The sequence below is a fragment of the Carcharhinus amblyrhynchos genome, chromosome 3 (genome assembly GCF_965287045.1).
Source record: "Carcharhinus amblyrhynchos chromosome 3, sCarAmb.v2.hapA, whole genome shotgun sequence".
NCBI classification, from domain to species: Eukaryota; Metazoa; Chordata; class Chondrichthyes; order Carcharhiniformes; family Carcharhinidae; genus Carcharhinus; species Carcharhinus amblyrhynchos.
This window is the reverse complement of record NC_137326.1, coordinates 109,822,431-109,840,042: the sequence shown is the minus strand read 5'-3', so window position 1 is coordinate 109,840,042 and position 17,612 is coordinate 109,822,431. Positions and strand designations below refer to the sequence as shown.

At 41.1% G+C, this 17,612-nt stretch overlaps 1 protein-coding gene and 2 non-coding genes across 4 annotated transcripts; all 3 read left to right on the top strand.

The window, feature by feature from the left end:
* Window positions 1–259: 259 nt before the first annotated feature.
* On the top strand, window positions 260–15,572 carry ncl (nucleolin). 2 transcript variants are annotated; one of them, XM_080185696.1, is made up of 15 exons: window positions 260–393; window positions 1,612–1,707; window positions 1,953–2,097; window positions 3,170–3,298; window positions 4,946–5,080; window positions 8,560–8,646; window positions 10,471–10,597; window positions 11,006–11,139; window positions 11,230–11,359; window positions 11,450–11,631; window positions 11,892–12,009; window positions 13,446–13,573; window positions 13,683–13,809; window positions 14,069–14,280; window positions 14,843–15,572. In XM_080185696.1, exons 1-15 carry the CDS (start codon window positions 376–378, stop codon window positions 14,893–14,895), a joined length of 1,821 nt encoding a protein of 606 aa, XP_080041822.1. In that variant the 5' UTR covers window positions 260–375; the 3' UTR covers window positions 14,896–15,572. The 2 variants fall into 2 exon arrangements, with proteins under 2 accessions (XP_080041822.1, XP_080041821.1); XM_080185695.1 differs by having other exon boundaries at window positions 8,560–8,649.
* LOC145341637 (small nucleolar RNA SNORD82) lies at window positions 10,325–10,390 on the top strand. Its single transcript, XR_013886403.1, has one exon. It is a non-coding gene; the product is annotated as a small nucleolar RNA SNORD82 (small nucleolar RNA).
* On the top strand, window positions 11,745–11,824 carry LOC145341638 (small nucleolar RNA SNORD20). The gene has a single exon (XR_013886404.1). It is a non-coding gene; the product is annotated as a small nucleolar RNA SNORD20 (small nucleolar RNA).
* Window positions 15,573–17,612: the final 2,040 nt, after the last annotated feature.

Here is a 17,612-nt window from a genome sequence, read left to right as displayed (position 1 = left end):
CACGGCTGATTGGCTGCTCTGTCTACAGGCCAGCTCCGGTTGGCTACGCCTCCCCCCACGGCTGATTGGCTGCTCAGTCTAGCGGCCAGCTCCGATTGGCTACGCCTCCCGAGGGCGGCTCCAAGCGGATTGGTTGCTGGGGGAGCAGGGGGGCGGTGATTGGTCGCCGGAAGTGGAGCAGACGCGCCTGATTGGACAGGCGCACTGGAGGGCCGTTGATTGGAGGGCTGCTTCACGTGAGCGGGTGATGCCAGTCAAAACGGTGACGTCGGCAGCGACTTTCTCTTTGCTGCGCAGCTCGCGGGAGGAGAAGCACGTGTTGGTTGTCCGTCTTATCCGTGTGCCCGCTCGAGCCGATAAGCCAGCCGCCTCAAGATGGTGAAACTCGCCAAGGTGAGGAGGACGCGCTCGGGTAATCGTCAGTCAGTCAGCCGGCCCCACGACCCAACTATCGGCCTCATCCAACACTCGGGAACAGCGCCCTGATCTGGCGTCTGTGGGCCGCTGCTTTCCCCCTCCCCCACGCCGATTAGAGGCCAAGGGCCTGGACCTCGTGTTTGCCTCACCGTCCCTCCCCTTATATTCAGAGAAGCGGCTTAATGCTTCATTTTACTTCCCCTAGAAATATATAGTCAAGGCCCGATCCAATCCTCCCACCACGGGCCTTGATTATATACTTTTCAATCATCTCTCCTCCCCTGCTCCGTTCGTGTTCTTAGCTGGTCTGCCCCATGTGGACGTTGAGAGAGGCGGTGAGTATTCGGAGCTTCCCCACTCTCTGAACCCCCCCCCCCCCCCCCACACACTCACTGGGTCCCCTGTGTGCGTGCAAAACCAACTCCAAATCACCTGCTGCCAAATAGTCTTACTTTAGCCTTTGTCGCAGCTTTCGGTGAATTTCTCTCCTTCCTTTCTTTCTCCTCCCCCTCAAAAAAAATCTGGGACCTGGGAAAACAGGCTCCGTGCAGGCAAGCCCACGTTTTGAAAAGCACGTGTGACTTGAATGCTCCGTGCTGGCCATTTTCAGTCGCCCTCGTGTTTGATTTTTCGATCGCTTGAAGATTACTACTGATCGTATAACTGAGCGATTCTGAATTATTTATGCTTTCAAGTTCAGCAATGTGTTGAAATCAAAATAAATTCCTCAACTAGGGGTGTTTTTTTAAGACGTTTTGTGGACACGCAACTGGGCAATCTCTTCACAGCCAAGCCGCACTTTTGAAGTGTAGTTACTGTTGTGATATGACACATTTGTCTCCAGATAACTTTTTACATTGTGGTTAGGCAGGGGGAATTAAGAGATTAAAATAAAACTTTCAACTTGCCTATCAAGTTAACTACCTTTGCACAGACGTTGCATAAAGGTTATATACTGCTCGTGGTAGGAGTCTAATTCTAAAAACATCAATATTGGAAGTTTTCAACGTGTCAGGTAACGTCTGGAGGAAAAAATACAGTTTTGTTTCTGCTTAATAAACCCTTTGGAATTCTTCCTTTTGCAGTTCTGTAGCAGTACACAAAAAAGTGAGTTCATAGCTTCCCTGATGTGGTAAAATATGTTTTACAATTTTTTTGATGGCATTTATATTCCTGTCTTATTTTCTTTTCTAGGCAGATAAAAAGCAAGGAAAAGCTAAAAAGGCTGCTCCTCCACCACCCCCTGAAGATTTTGAAGAGTCTGGTTCAGAGGAGGAAAGTGATGAGGAGGTAATTATTACACTTGAGTCAAATCATGGGTGCCTATGACATACAATACATGACGGGAGTGAGGTCTGCAAAACTAATACATTGAATTTATTGTCTTTTGAATGTATATGATAATGATCTTTGGTGAATTATGCTGTTTGTCCTGGTCACTTACGGGAATTTATTGCCAAAGTTCTACCTGACTAAAGTAGAGCGTATAGTAAGCATTAGTAATCTCATTCCAATTCAATAATCCATTAATACAGGAACTGCCAGCACCTCCTGTTAAAAAAGCTTCAACTCCAGCCGCTAAGACACCACAGTCTGCCAACAAAAAAAATGGTAAAGCTGTAAAACAAGAGAGCAGTGATGACGAAGACGATGAGGAGGATGAAGATGAGGAAGATTCTGGTAGGTGCTCCCAACAATAGTTGCAGTATGTGACTTATCTATCACCTTCAACACTAAATATTTTGCACTGAGCCACGTTAGGGGTTGGGCAGCACCATGGCAGAGTGGTAAGCACTGTTACCTCAGTGCCAAGGACCTGGGTTTGATTCCTAGCTTGAGTCACTGTCTAGAGTTTGCATGTTCCCCTATGTCTGCATGTGTTTGTTCCCACAGTACAAAGATGTGCATGTGCTTTGGCCATGCTAAATTGCCCCTTAGTGTCAGGGATTAGTGGGTTAAATGCATGGAGTTATCAGTATAGGGCTTGGGTGGGATTGTGGTCGGTGCAGCCTTGATTGCCTCATGCACTGTAGGAGTCTTAATCCTAGCTGCTTGGTGTAGGTGAAAAAAAAAGTTTTCAGGAATTCATTGAGGAACACAAGGATGCTTTAGGCCTCTTGCGTGTCCCTTCAATCATTCTTGCTTTTGCTAACAGTGCTGTTAGGTGACAAAGCTCCCCAAGTTCTGATTTCTGTTCTGTGCAACCTGACCCAAAGGTGTCTTTGAATAACACTTGACCCTGCAAATAATGGGACAAATGACCAGAAGTTTGGTTGTAGGTGAGTTTTAAGGAGCACCAGGAGAAGTTAGGGCTTTGACTGTTGTAAACGTGGAGAGCGTTTGCAAGAATTAGAAAATATTGTATCTGTCACAATTAGTTGCAGTTTATTCATGTGTCACTAGTAGGTCTACATTAAGGTCCCACTGATGTTGCTGTGAAAGTCCCCTAGTTGCCACACCCTGTATCTGTTTGGGTACCCTAAAGGAGAATTTGGCGTGGTCACTGCACCTAACCACACCTTTGGGGACGAAACAGGAGCACCCTGAGAAAACCTATGCAGACCGCACAAAGTTTCCCAAGCTGGGAATCAAACCCTCGGTCGCTGGCACTGAGGCAGCAGGGCCCACTGCTGTGCCACCCACAATGTGATTTGTCAAACGTTGAGTTGAGTCAGCTGCTTTTCTTGGAGTAGAGCGAAATATGTAGAAGACTTCTGAAGTAAATCAAACATGAATGAACATATTTTTTCAGAGGAAGAATCTGAAGAGGAGAAACCTATTCCTAAGCATGCAGCTGCTGTGACTAAAAAGGCAAAGGAAGAATCTGACGAAGAAAATGATGAGGAGGAAGAGGAGGATGATGATGATGATGAAGAGGATGGTAAACATTTTATGGTGGTTGTGTAATCCACTTGTTTGACTGTACATTTGGCTAGATATTGTCAGGTTACAGGGGGCTGGTTTGAATTCTGTTTGTGTAGATGGCTAATCCCACCAGGGCATGCTGGTTTTTGAACATGGGTGAGAGAAAACCATGGGCATGTAGGGTAGGTTGAGCATGTTGCAGTGGGAGTAAATCTGGATACAGTCATAATACTGTTACAGCACTTGTGGAAAGGAACAAAGGAATAGCAATATGAAAATATAGTTGGTATAGAGTCAATTTGTGATTGAGAATTGTTATTGCACAGGTGGCTGGGAACATCAACTAAGAAAGCAGCAAATGAGCAATGGTCAGAAATATTAAGTATATATCAAACATATTCTATACACAGCAAAATGGAAATTCCAAGGCTGCTTAGTTGAAAAGAGGTTGAAGTAAAAAATGAGGTCAAAGTACTGATACAGTAGAAATTTGGACAGATGAGCAAAGAAATAGAATTTACAATGACCTGATTAATGGATAATATACAAGGGAAATGGAAGTTCAAATTTAAAAAATGAAAATTGGGCAAAGTATTTTGCAGATATGACAATCTTGTTGTGACATCAGTTTTCAGTTGAATACTGAAAGAGTGTCAGTTCACTACACAGAAAAGACCAGAGATATGGGATAGGAGAAAGATTGTGTGACTTGAAGTTTCCCCTCTATCTTTCTCACCATTCTGCCATGAGGGGGTGTTGGCAAAGTTGGCAGACCTTACGGACATTATCTTTCTTACATTTGCCCTCCCTTAATCCTCTTATGGGGCCTAAGGGCAAATTGTTTCTTGGAACCTGATTGAGATCCTTGAAAAAGAAGTTGTTGAATGATAGTAATGACATCACATAACTGATGTATTTGTGGACTGTGGTTATGTCATTAAGAGCTGGAAGGTGAAAGTGGTGGTGAACAGATGTTAGTTTACAGACATTTGTGGTGGGAGGATTACCCAGAGTTGGTATTCTGATCTTGGTGTTGGAGTACAAATTTGAAAGCAAAACTTAGCAACATAATACATCAGGGTTGGCACAGACTTTGTACAGGTAGGTTTGAGTACACATGAAATTTGGTGCAAATATGTGATATGAAGTATAACTTGACAGAAGCATAACACAAATTGTACTATTTTGAGGGCGGTATTGGGGAAGAGTCCTGTTCATGATATGTAGAAAATACCAAAGGTTTAGTGTAGGATCTGGAATTGAAAGAGGTAGTCTGGTCTCTACAAAAATCTGAAGAACATCTTGCACATATTCTCTGACAAGTAGGTCAATTGGCTACGCCAATTGGCATTGGGGTTAGAATAATTGGCTAAAAAAAGGAAATTTAAAAATTTTCAATGAGGCAGTACCTGAATTCATAGCTGTTTTGAAAGGATGTTGCACATGTACTTGAAGATGACTTTTGCATTGTTATAGGAAAGACTGCACTGTAGGTTTAAATTGGATGGTTTGATTAAAGTTGACAGCCTTCTGAGCTGTGTGTGTGCATGACTATCAGACTATTGGTTGCTTGAAGGTTCCAGCCATTGGTACAAATTTATGTTCACGTGGCTTCTGTTTTCTCCATTTTACGGTATTGAATTTTTAACATTTTTTAACTAAGAATCTGAGGACGAAGAAGCTATGGATACAGCACCGCCACCCAAGGCAAAGAAAGCTGGCATGGTAAAAGTTCAGGAAGATGAGGATGAAGACGAGGATGAAGGCGACGAAGAGAGTGAAGATGAGGAAGAGTCTGGTAAGTTTTAAGTCTTACTGGTGACTGATGGGTAACATATTTCAAGCGAGAGTTTATTCACAAATGTGATTTAGTTACTAAAGTAAGACTTCAGTTTGTACAAACCATACGAGTCCCAGTTTCAGCACTTCAGATGCAGTGAAGTGCTGTTCTGTTGTATTCAACTGCCACAAAGCAATGAAACCAGACGGATCATCAACAATGCCAAACCTAGCCCTTAAAAATCCTGGAGGCTTGTGCCAAAATAGGCAGAGTGCTCTCGAATATACCAAGCGACAGCCTAACAGTCATACCAGATTTAAAGGACCTTGCAACTTCAGACTGGGCATCCATGAGGTACTTGTCCATCAGCACCAACAGAATTGTATTCAATTGCAATTGTTATCTCATGGCTCAGCATATTTCTCCTACTCCTCCATGGCCATCAGACCAGGCAGACAACCTTGATTCAATGGCGAGTGAGTGTATGCCAGGAGCAGCACCAGGCATATCTAAAATGATGTCAACCTATAGAAGCAACAACACAGGGTTGTTTGTATGCCAGTCTCAAAAGCAACAAGTAATAGGCAGACCTAAGCCATTTCACAGCCATCAGATCTAAGCTCTGCAGTCCTTCCACATCAAGCTGTGGATGGCATTAGATGACAAACTTACTGGAGGAGGAGGCTATCTCCATCCTCAATCATGAAGTCCAGCACATTTGCATGAGACAAGACTGAAGTTTGCAACTTCAGCTAGAAGTGGTGAGTAAATAATCCATCTTGACTTCTAAGGAACATCAGCATCGCAGATGTTAGTCTTAAACCAGTTCAAATCACTCCATATGGTATCAAGAAATATTCCTGAAGACTTCTGCTCCAAAACTTGCTGCACCCCTGCAAACTGTTCCAGTACAGCTACAACATTGGTATCTACCTAACAATGTAGAAAATTGCTTGGGTATGTCTTGTATTCCAGAAACAGGACAAATCCAAATTCTACCCATCGTCAACTATTCTTAAAGCTGTCTAATGTGAGTCCTGTTTTCACTTCTGCAAGTCATAGCTCTTTTGGTGCTTTGACCATAAAATATAGGAGCAGAATTAGGCCACTTGGTCCATCAAGTCTGCTCTGCCATTCAATCATGATTTCTTTTCTTATAACCCCTGATTCCTTTAAATCAAGAACCTATTTATCTTTGTCTTAATGACCTGGTCTCCACAGCCTTCTGCAGCAGTGTTCAACAGATTCACCACTTTGGCTGAAGAAATTCCTCTTCATTTCTGTTTTAAAGGGCTATCCCTTTAGCCTGTGGTCATGCTGTCTGGCTCTAGTTTTTCCGACTAGTGAAACATCCTCTCCATGTCCACTGTATCCAGGCCTCGGCCAATGTTTATCTGATATGCTGCAGGAAATGATGTCCGGAGGCATGGTACATTGGGGAGACCATGCAGGTGCTGTGACAACAGATGAATGAACATCGCTCGACAGTCACCAGGCAAGACTGTTCTCTTCCTGTTGGTCAACGCTTCAGCAGTCACGGGCATTCAGCCTCTGATCTTTGGGTAAACATTCTCCAAGGTGGCCTTCATGACAGTGCAGAGTTGCTGAGCAGAAACTGATGGCCAAGTTCTACACACAAGGGCGGCCTCAGCCGGGATCTTGGGCTCATGTCACACTTTGTAACTCCCATGACTTGACTGGGCTTGCAACATCTCACTTGCTATTCTGTCTGCAGACAATACACATCTGCTTAATGCTATCTCCACTCTTCCTGTCCGCACCCATAAGCGTTGATTAGCTGTAAAGACTCGCATTTTAATCAGTATTCTGTAAACTGTGTGCCTTTATATGCCTTGTTTGTGATCAGAACTCCCCACTCACCCAATAGCAAAGCCCCAAAAGTTAGTGACGTTTGTTACCAAATAAGCCTCTTGGACTTTAACCTGGTGTTGTGAGACATCTTACTGTGTTTACTCAAGTCCAATGCTGGCATCTCCTCATCATTACCCTCCATACCTCCAGTGATTCCTGAAAGATCACCGATGCTTCCATGATTTCCTCAGCTACCTCTTTTAGAACCCTGCGGTGTAGTTAATATCATCCATGTGATTTATCTACCTTCATGTTTTTTGTTTCTCCAGAACCATCACCTTAGTGATGGCCACTACACTCAACTATGCCCCCTGACTCTCCTGGAGCCCTGACGTCCCACTGGTGTCTTCCACCATGAAGACTGATGCAAAGTTTCCCTGCCTTTGCTTTGTTTCCTATTATTTCTCCAGCCTCATATTTCCAGTAGTCCAGTGGCTATTTTTGTCTCTTTTATATATTGAAAAAAACTTTTCCTGTCATTTTATATTACTATCTAGCTTACATTCATTTCATCTTCTCCCTTATTGCTTTTTTAGTTGTTTTTAAAGACTTCCCACTAATCCTTGCCACCTTGTATGTTTTTTCTTTTGCTTTTATGCTGACCTTGCCTTCCCTCATCAGTCATGGATACTTGTCCTCCCTTTAGCATGTTTTCTCTTCCTTGATGAATTTCTGTACCTCCTGAATAACTCCTGCCATTGCTGTTCCACTGTCTTCCCTGATGGGCTCCCTGTGCAATCAATTCTGGCCAGTTTCCCCCCTCATGTCTTTACAGTTGCTTTTATTTAATAGTAATACCATTACATCTGACTCCAATTTTTCCCCCTCAAACTGCAGGAAAATTTTATCATAATGTGGTCACTGCTCCCTTAAGGTTTCCTTCACCTTGCGTTCCCTAATCAAGTCTGCCTAATTACACATCACCAAAGCTTATTCCCTTGTAGGCTCTGTCACAAACTATGAAAAACCATCTTCGACATTCCACAAATTCCTTTTCTTGGGATCTGCTACTTCCCAGTTCATTTGCATATTGGAGGTCCTCATGATTATTGCATTATTGCCTTTTCTATCTCCTGATTTTTTTTTTGCCCCACATCCAGACTACTGCTAGGGGGTCTCTAGTTGCCTCCCATCAGAGTCTTAACTTTGCAATTTACCAACTCTATCCAGGGATTCTATGCCTTCTGATCCTCTGTCACTACTTGCTATTGATTTAACTTCATTCCTTACTAACAGTGCAACCCAGCCACCTTTACCCATTTGTCTGTCCTTCTGATAGGACACCTATTGGATATTTAGACTCCAGCCCTTGCAGCAACATCTTGCCCACAACATTGCACTAGTCAATTTCAGTGTGTGCAACAAGCTCACTTTCCTTGTTAAGTATATTGCGCACATTTAGGTACAGTACCCTCATCCTTTATTTCAGTTGATGGCAGTTCCATAAAAACAACTGGCAAATTTGCATAATGGCTGAATTGTACAGTTAGGTTCAGTCCACCTACCATCAATTGGAAAGAACCCCCTTATTGGAGGCAAAAACTGAACTTTTTGGGGGTGTGGTGGCAAGGAGAAATGCATGGGGTTGTTTTCCTTTAAATTAATCATGTGATAAACTTTTGCAGAGGTAGTTGAGCCGAAGAAAGCTGGAAAGAGAAAGAAAGAGGATCAGAAGGCGGTGACCCCAGCTAAGAAGCAAAAGACTGAAAATGGTGGTGAGTTCAAGGGAAGCAGAGATTGGGCAGATATTCTTGAGAATCATAGAAACTCTACAGTGCAGGAGACCATTGAGCCTGCACCAACAACAATCCCACCTGGGCCCTATCCCCATAACCCTGTATTTTTATGCTAGCTAGTCCCCCATGACACTAAGGGGCAACTTGGCACAGGCAATCAACCTAACCCACACATTGTTGGACTGTAGGATGAAACCAGATTTAATTGAGGTGAACAATATGATCACAGGAATTTGCAAAGCAGATGTGGATGGGATATTTCCTCTTGTAGGACAAACTAGAACAAGAAGATATTGCTTTAATCTGGAATTCAGTACCCAAGACTTTAGTGGATGTTCAGACTTTGAGTAAGTTTGAGGAGGTGGACAGGTTATTAATTTAAGGTTTGGAGGTCTGGTGGATGGGCAGATGAGATCAGCCATGTTCATATTAAATGGAATAGCCTACACCTCAGTTATGAATTTTATGAACTGTGCATCCTGATTCTAGATTTCCCTCTGGTAAAACATTGTCAGCATTTACCCTGTTCCACAAGGATTTGTGCTGGGCCTGCAGCAATTAATAATGTAGGTCAATGACTTTCGAGGGACTGAATGCATGGTAGCTGAATTTGCCGATGACACTGGAATTGGTAGGAGAAGGTTATAGATAGGTGAGTGGGCAAAAAACAGGCAGAAGTATAGTTTAGATATGTGGCTGGATGAGTGGAAAAGCATTTTATTGAATGGAAACACTGCGCAGAGAACCTGGCACAGGAATCTGCGTATCCCGGTGTGCAAGTCACAGTCAGTATGCAGGCAACAGTAAGTGACTAGGGAGGTGTTGGCATGTTGATGTTTATTGCATGGAAGTAGTAAAAAGTGATGCTGCAGGTGTTCAGGGCTTTGGCAGCATCTGGTGTTTGGCCTCTTTTAAAGGATGCAATCGCAAATGAAGCAATTCACAAAGTTCACTTGACTGATTCCAGGGATGAATGTGCTGTCTTGGAGAGGTTGAGCCTACACCTGTTGGGGGTTTACAAGGGTGAAAAGTGATTTAATTTACCCACAAGATTCTGGGGGAAATTTTTGTGTAGATACTGAGGGTGCTCCTCCTTGTACAGGTGTTTCCAAAGGTGAGATTCTTTCATTAGCAAGAATTGTTGAAAGAAGTTAATTTCAGGTTTTTTTCATATAGTCTGCGTGTTCGAGACAGAGCTGCATCCCCTCAAAATTCTCAATTCTCTCATTCCTTAACAATGGCTGAAAATTCCAGATAGCAGATGCAGCAACTTGGTTAGTGATGTCCTTTTATGGAAGAAAGATGATCATTCTTGCTGTGTCCTATATCTGATGAAAGATGCACAACTATCTCAACTGACCAGACCACCTGCTCAGTAGCCATTGTCACATCCTTGAGGATGGAAAGGGCAGTAAATCACTCAACCAGCAATGTCAATCCTGTAAATGGACCAATAAAAGTTTAGCTTCTGTTTTGAACATGCACTCATGTCCTGGTGCTGACAGAAGCAGTTTTAACTAAGACATTGCACAAAGTACTTTGCAGCTGTAGGGTTCGCAGAACAGCATGTAGATGAATGAAGGAGTTGAGTAGTGAAACCTTGAGAAATGATTGAAATGGAATTGCTTCATGCATTACTGCATTTTCTACAATTTGCACACATGATGATAAAAAGGGACTTAATACTGAAAAGTATGATGTTTTATTTGTCCTGATGTGCCAGTAGTATTTATTACTTGTGAAGTATTGAAGCCTCAAAATAATGTACTCTGAATTTACATTTTCTGCTTGACTTCAAAGCATCCTTTTCGCTCTTTGTTGGAAACTTGAACTCTGAGAAAAGCTTTGAGGAACTAAAGAAAGCCTTGAGTGGCTTCTTCACCAAGAAGAAACTTTCAGTCGTAGATGTCCGAATTGGAGGCAACAGGTATTTTTCAGTTAGCAAAATGTTTGATTTCTTAAGTGGCATGTATCTGCTTTATTTGAATTCTTGTACACAGTAAGATATCTTTGGGCAACAAATGGAGCAAGTACAGATTCTAGACCTTAAATTGGGAGGGTGGCCATCAATTATATTGTCATAATCAACTGGATATGTATGTTATGAATGTTGGGGCAAAAACATAATTGGACCTGGCTGGTTACAGTGGAAGTAAATTCCAGTGTACTTGCTTTTAGTTTTAAATGATAATTAGCTGCCATATTCCAAGAGTAGAGTTCACAGTAGGCAACAATGTTGATCTGGGGGTGGTGACCTGTAGTAGTAAATGGCAGTCTTTCATGCTGAATTCTATTGTGAATTTTTGCCATTGTTTTGAATTATTTTTTGGTGCAGGAAATTCGGCTACGTAGACTTTGAAACTGAAGAGCAACTGGAGAAAGCATTGGAATTTAATGGAAACAAAGTACTGGGACAGGCAGTCAAACTTGACAAAGCACGCAGTAAAGAAAGGAATGTAGATAAGCGAGGTATGAACTGGAAGGTTCCCATTGTCTTGTTGCCCATGCTTTTTGTTACTGGAACTGGCTGCAGAAGCTAATTGGATGTTTTTCTTGCAGACAGGGATTGCAGAACATTGTTTGTCAAAAATCTTCCACCCAAGATAACACAGGACATCCTCAAAGAGATTTTTGAGGATGCTATTGAGATCAGAATTCCTGTTTCTCGTGATGGTTCCGGGTCACGGGGGTATGTTTCAATTTTAGTGTTGATGTTTGTTTCTGTTTAGGAGACATGGTTTCTATGCAGTGGATTGACTGTCCATTTTCTTAAATTTAGCATTGCATATATCGAATTTGAAAATGAAGCGGCTGCCGATTCAGCATTGGGACAGAAACAAGGCACTGAAATCGAGGGCAGGGCTATAATGATTGATTTCACTGGAGATAAGAGTATGTTAAATCTAAAATCAGGATATGTAAAGGCTGGAAATGTAAAGACTGGAATGCAAACCCAAGCAGGTAGGAATTTCTATTAATTGTTAAACATGCAGATCACTCAAGAATTTGAGCAGGAAAAGTTGACCTCAGTCAAAATAAATTGCAATGCACTTTTGCAGATTTTTTTTGATTGCTGGATATGATGAATTTCAGTCTGACTGATATGATGAAACGTTTTGAATAATTCCTCTAGATAAGTCAAGTGCTGATCCAGCTGTAATTAAAACAAAAATTCATAACTAGCTGAGAAGTTAAAACTGATTGTGTAGCTTCCATTTCAGATTGTGATACGCTTATTGTAAATAACCTGGCATATTCTGCAACACAAGAAACACTTCAGAATATTTTTGAAAAAGCATCAGTGATTAAAGTACCAGAATTGAATGGCCGATCGAAAGGGTAAGATGAATGTTTTGTTTGAAATGTTTGTGGGGAAAGCCATCTTGGCAACCATGATCCTGTAGCATGCGTTTAGGGCTTTAGATGTTTCCAGAATCTCATTGCAGAAGAGGCTCTGCAGCCTACCTAAGTGATCCTATTTATCAGCAGTTGTCACACAACCTTGAATGCAATGATGTTCCAAATGTTCATCCAGATACTGCTCCATCATCCTCTCAGGCACTGTATTCCAGACCATTAATATACTCTACGTGAAAATGGCCTCACATCCACAACCTTGCTAATCTTATCTCCCACGGTCACCTGTTGTTTATAGAAATGACGAATAGTTAGTGAGCCAGCGTAGATCTGTGTCACTGGACACTGTCTTCCAATCACCTCTGTCTCCCATAACTACCCTGATAAATTACCCTGTATCCCATGGGCATAGGGACTTATCCAAAAACCATATAAAATACGTCAACTGTGCTACCTTCCTATACATCTAGTCACCCCCCCTTAAATTCAGTTAAATTAGTTAAGTATCCCTCTGACAAAGCCATGCTGGCCACCCCTGATCAAACCTCACCCTTCTAAGTGAAGGTAGGCTGTCCTTCAGAATTTTCTCCAATAGTTTTACCGTCGCTGAGATGTGCTGGTTGTTTGTTCTCTTATAGCTACAGACCTCCTTAGATAAGGGAGCCATACTAGCTGTTCTCCACTTCTGTTACTTTTTTGAAGATATGTCCACTTTAAGCCTACCAATACCTCCAGTACTTTCACTCCTGAAGTTAATTTGCTCAAGAATCTGGCAGTCTCCAAGTTATACCTTTGTCCTTATTCTCTTGGATGAAGATGGTTGTGAAGTATTTGTTCAACATACTACCACCCATAGATTGCTCCCATGGACACTGATCTTTCCTTGGTTATCCTCTTGTTGTTTTTCTGTTTTTACCATCACAGCTTTCTTCTATCCCCTCCTTTGCTCTATTGATTGCTTTCTTAAGCTCCATTTACCCTGCTCTTTCTGTACTCACTACCTCTGCTGATTTGCTCCCTTTGGATCTGCTAAGAGTCTCTTTTTTCATTCTCATATCTTGAATATCTCTGGTTATCCATGGTTCTCTAGGCTTTTTACTCCTTCCTATCACCCTAGAGAGAACATGTTGGGCCTGTACCCTCCCCATTTCTTCACTCCCAGTCTACCACAGCCAGATCCTGCATTATTTTTCTAAAATCTCTTCCCCATCCAGATTTCAAAACTGGTCTGTCTTCATCCATAAGGGGCTTTAAAGATCCGACTGTTGTATGGTCAGTTGGTTGTAAGATTTTTCTATACTAATTACCCCAAATTACACTAAAGCACATGCAAGTATCATTTTCTCATGGGTGGGGAAAGGGAGGGGGCAGGTTTTCCTTTTACAATGACTATTCTTGCTGCACTTTCTCTATCCTAGGTATGCAGTTATTAAATTTGAATCTGTTGAGGATGCTAAAGAAGCTTTTGAGAATTACAGCAATGCAGAAATTGAAGGGAGAACGGTGAGGTTGGAGTTCAGTCATCAAGGCCTCAGGAGTAGTGATGGTAAGACACAAGGTGCAATGTTTACAATTTCATATTCACAATTAATTTCTATGTAGGTAATGATTTCCCTGGTGTGCACTATTTATTTGCTAACCATATCATCTTTTAGGATCCAGCAAGACATTGTTTGTTCGTGGACTTTCTGATGACACAACTGAAGAAACTTTAAAAGATGCCTTCGAGGGAGCCGCAAGAGCTAGAATTGCAACAGACAGAGAATCTGGAAGGTCAAAAGGGTAGGTAAATTGAATTCTCTTCTTGACCTTCTCATTGAGCTCCTCACTGCTTAACTTGTGCAGTGAATGGATTCGCAAGAGAAGAACAGTAAAGCACATTGTCCTGATTTGCAAGAACAGCGACGTGTTACAAGTAATTTATTGACCAGAATTTACATTGATATTTCATCATAGATGCAATTTCTTTGTGAATTTTGCATTACTGGACCATATTTCTCTAATAGAAAATAATGCTTGTTGCACAAATGTTTTCTTTCAGTTTTGGTTTTGTGGACTTCCCATCAGAAGAAGATGCAAAATTAGCAAAGGAAGCAATGGAAGATGGAGAAATCGATGGATGCAGAGTTACACTTGATTTTGCACGGCCGAAGACCGAAAACCGAGGAGGTGGCTTTGGAAGAGGTAGAGGTCGCGGTGGATTTGGCGGCAGAGGTCGTGGTGGCCGAGGTGGTGGGCGTGGTGGATTTGGAGGTATGGGACTAATCAATGGAATAAACTCCTTTTACAAGCAGTTGCAGCATTTTGGGAAATTCCTCCCTAAAGGGATGAGTTGATTATAAGACTGGATAGAAAGCAAGGTGCTATGTGCAGTGTATTAAAAGTCTGTTTTGCATATTTGATGACATCACAAAATTGGTTACATTGCTAAATTTGAGGCCTGAATGGGATGGATTTGAGCATCAGCTATGCAGTGGGAAACATCTGGAGTACTGGTAAGAAAAATAGAGCAACATTACACTGATGCCTGATGGTATTGGACATATTTAATGCATTATTGAAGTTTGGTGTTGAGTCATCTTGAACAATTGCTTAATTTTCCTTTCGCATCAGGAGTCTGGTAGGTCAGTGAATTTAATCCAGTGATACCAAATGCAGGTGTAAATGCAAAACTGAAATCACTATCGGATCTGGCCTTGTATCTCAGCATTTTACTAAAATTGATTTAGGCATCATTCCTGCCTTTTGATTAGCTCATTTTGCTGATTGTTTTTCAGAATTGAACCTTAAACCTAAATCTGTATTTTTTTTGTAGGCTTCAGAGGTGGCAAGACACATCCTCAAGGAAAGAAAATCAAATTTGATTAGAGGCCAATAAAACTGCTTTACCTTGTGTTCAGACAGAGCCTCTGATTGCCTCACAGTTGGACATTCCAGAATTCTGCATGGACTGGCTGGCTGTGCAATTTGGAGTGTGGTGGGAGCTCCCTAAGTTTCTGAATGGACTTACAATTAAGTAAAGACAGAAATTGTTGGTTCACCTTTTGTGGATTTTTGTCAAGTATTCTGTTTTACCGATGTGTAAATGTACTGCTCCTTATGATTTTTTTAGTTACAATGTAAATGCAAAAACGTTTTAGAATGTTGTGCTTGGCATACTGTCTGATGGATTAAAAGGACCTTATTTCATGTTTTGGGTATTTAATAGTGCGCATTAAACTGGTTACTAAATTTGTCTACCGTACTGCAGCACTTCCTAAATTACCTCACCTGATAGATTGCTGAAACAGGTCTTTTATTTTCAATATTCATTATGAATAACAATGCTGTCATTACTTTGCAAATTCAATTAGACATCTTCCATGTTGTGATTACATGACAATTTGCATTGGAATTGCCAGCTGGCCCAATTCTTTTCTTGGCTGTATACATAATTAGCACCACAATGTTGTAGTCAGTTGAAACAATTTGTCCAGATATGTATTATCATGTTTTTATGGGCTGGATGATGCCATTGTTTTTATAAACATACCACAACCTGGCCAGTCTTTGTGTATGTTCTGCTCATTATTATGTGAATTTCTAAGCACTTGCCGTTCCCCTTTTGAGTTGTGCTTTCCACAGAATAACAGAATCAACCACAGTGGCACCCAAAAGTCTTAAATGTAACCTAAGCCAACTGCTGCTCTTGGAGTTGGTTCTCTGGACTCTTAACTTCCAAATCAAGTAACTTGTTTGAGTTCACTGACTATATTTTCTTTAAAAATGGATTTTAACATTTAATCATCAAAAAGTGATCCTGTGGTACATCCTTGGCTTAAGGGCAGCTATGCTTATTGTTTAGTTTGACACATTGAGATGGCTTCAGAAGAGTTTATACGCAACATTTAAAGGGTTATCTTCAATGTGGATCATTTTACGTTGAACATCATAACACTTGTTGCTAGAATTGTTCAATGAAACATTAGGTCTCATGTTTGGAACTTAGGATTGTAGAGGGAAGTACTGTAGCAAGGGTCAACTGTATATACAGATGAGTTTTTAGTTGTCTTAAATTTTTACAAAATGGAAGTATCCAAGGTGCAGCATTGTAGAAAATATTTTTCTGAAAAGTGGAATAAATGGACATAAATCTGTTTTCCTGTTCAATGTGCATTAGTCTTTTGTAAGCTGTGAATCAGTTTCAGACTAATGTTTAGACTTTAAAAAAAGTCTAACCAATATAATTCAAAGGAACATCTATGCATTGTTTTACTTTCATTCCATCCAGCCCCTTAACTCTGCCGTGGGGTCATGTTGGAGTGCAGAAACTAAATCAGCATGACTTGCTGCTTGCCTTTATAGAAATTGCAATGCATTTTCTGTGAAAACAAATCTTACTGACCTGGTGACTTGTGCTTTAAAGGATCTGTTGGATTCAATGAAATGCTGTCTAAGTTAAACACAGTCATTTGAATTCAGTCAATGACTAATTGAAGGTATGCTGGTTAAGAGGGTGAGACCTGGCAGTGTTTTTTGTTCCTGCTTAATTATAGATGACAATGGAAGGAAATGCATCTAAATCTTTTGCTCATCTGAAAGTTGGAATCAACCCATCTCACCTGCAAATGACTTCCCTTCAGTGAATAGATGTGTGAAATTGAGGTAGGGATAAAGTTAAAGGAGTTGATGTAGAGTTATGAGAGCAAAAGTGGTGTATGGGTGGATGAAAGTTCAAAGTTTAGTATTTAAATAAGACTTGACCATAAACATGTGGTAAGTACAAATGTTTAGGTGCCTTTATTTTCCATGTTGCCCACCTCTTGCATGAAACAGCTCTACTTTCATCATTCTGGCCCCTGCATTTCTCTTGCATTTTTTAATCTTCAGTTCATACAAGACCAAAATCGGTACGTCTTGAGCAATATCTTCCCACCCTAACTACCTGCAATGTAGACTTTGGGTGGGATTTTTGGCTTTACTTGCCTGAGGCTGGAAAATCCTGCCAGAAGTCACTGGACATTTGTATGGGAAAATGTCAGCCTTGTGTGAAATTTATACTAATGTTTTAATTGCTGCTGCCTTATTACTTTATAAAGACATGCACATTATTAGGTCTTTTCTCAATTTACTCTGACATTCAATGATTTGTGTTTTCTTTCCTTGCCTGCTTGGCAATCATAATCATCACTTTCATCTGCCATATACTCATTTGCTTTCATTACTGATCATGTTGTAAGCACAAAGTTTGTTACCAGTGTGCACACAGAAGCTGCCCTGCCAATGATTTCACTCAGCATGTAATGTTGATTTGGGGCCACAGCTCAATTTTCAAACTAATGCTCTTAAATATACATAGCTAAATGTGTTCAGCAACAGGAAGGACCTGCACCAATCCTTTTTTTTAAAGGAATCATCAACTATTTACAAATAGTCATGGATTGATTTCCATATTGCTGCAATTATAGAAACTGGTCTTTCAGTAGGAGAGCAAACTCCTAGTTCACCCTAGTGCTGTTTGCACTTCAGGAACAATGTCCTCATTGAAATCTGAAGCCATAACTGCAATTTGAGTAGGATGAAAATGACATGGGCTAGAGTCTGAA

Coding starts and splice junctions, on each gene's coding strand:
- ncl (XM_080185695.1), top strand. Junction 2,098..3,169: donor TGAAGATGAGGAAGATTCTG/GTAGGTGCTCCC, acceptor ATATTTTTTCAG/AGGAAGAATCTGAAGAGGAG. Junction 11,632..11,891: donor TGGAATGCAAACCCAAGCAG/GTAGGAATTTCT, acceptor CTTCCATTTCAG/ATTGTGATACGCTTATTGTA.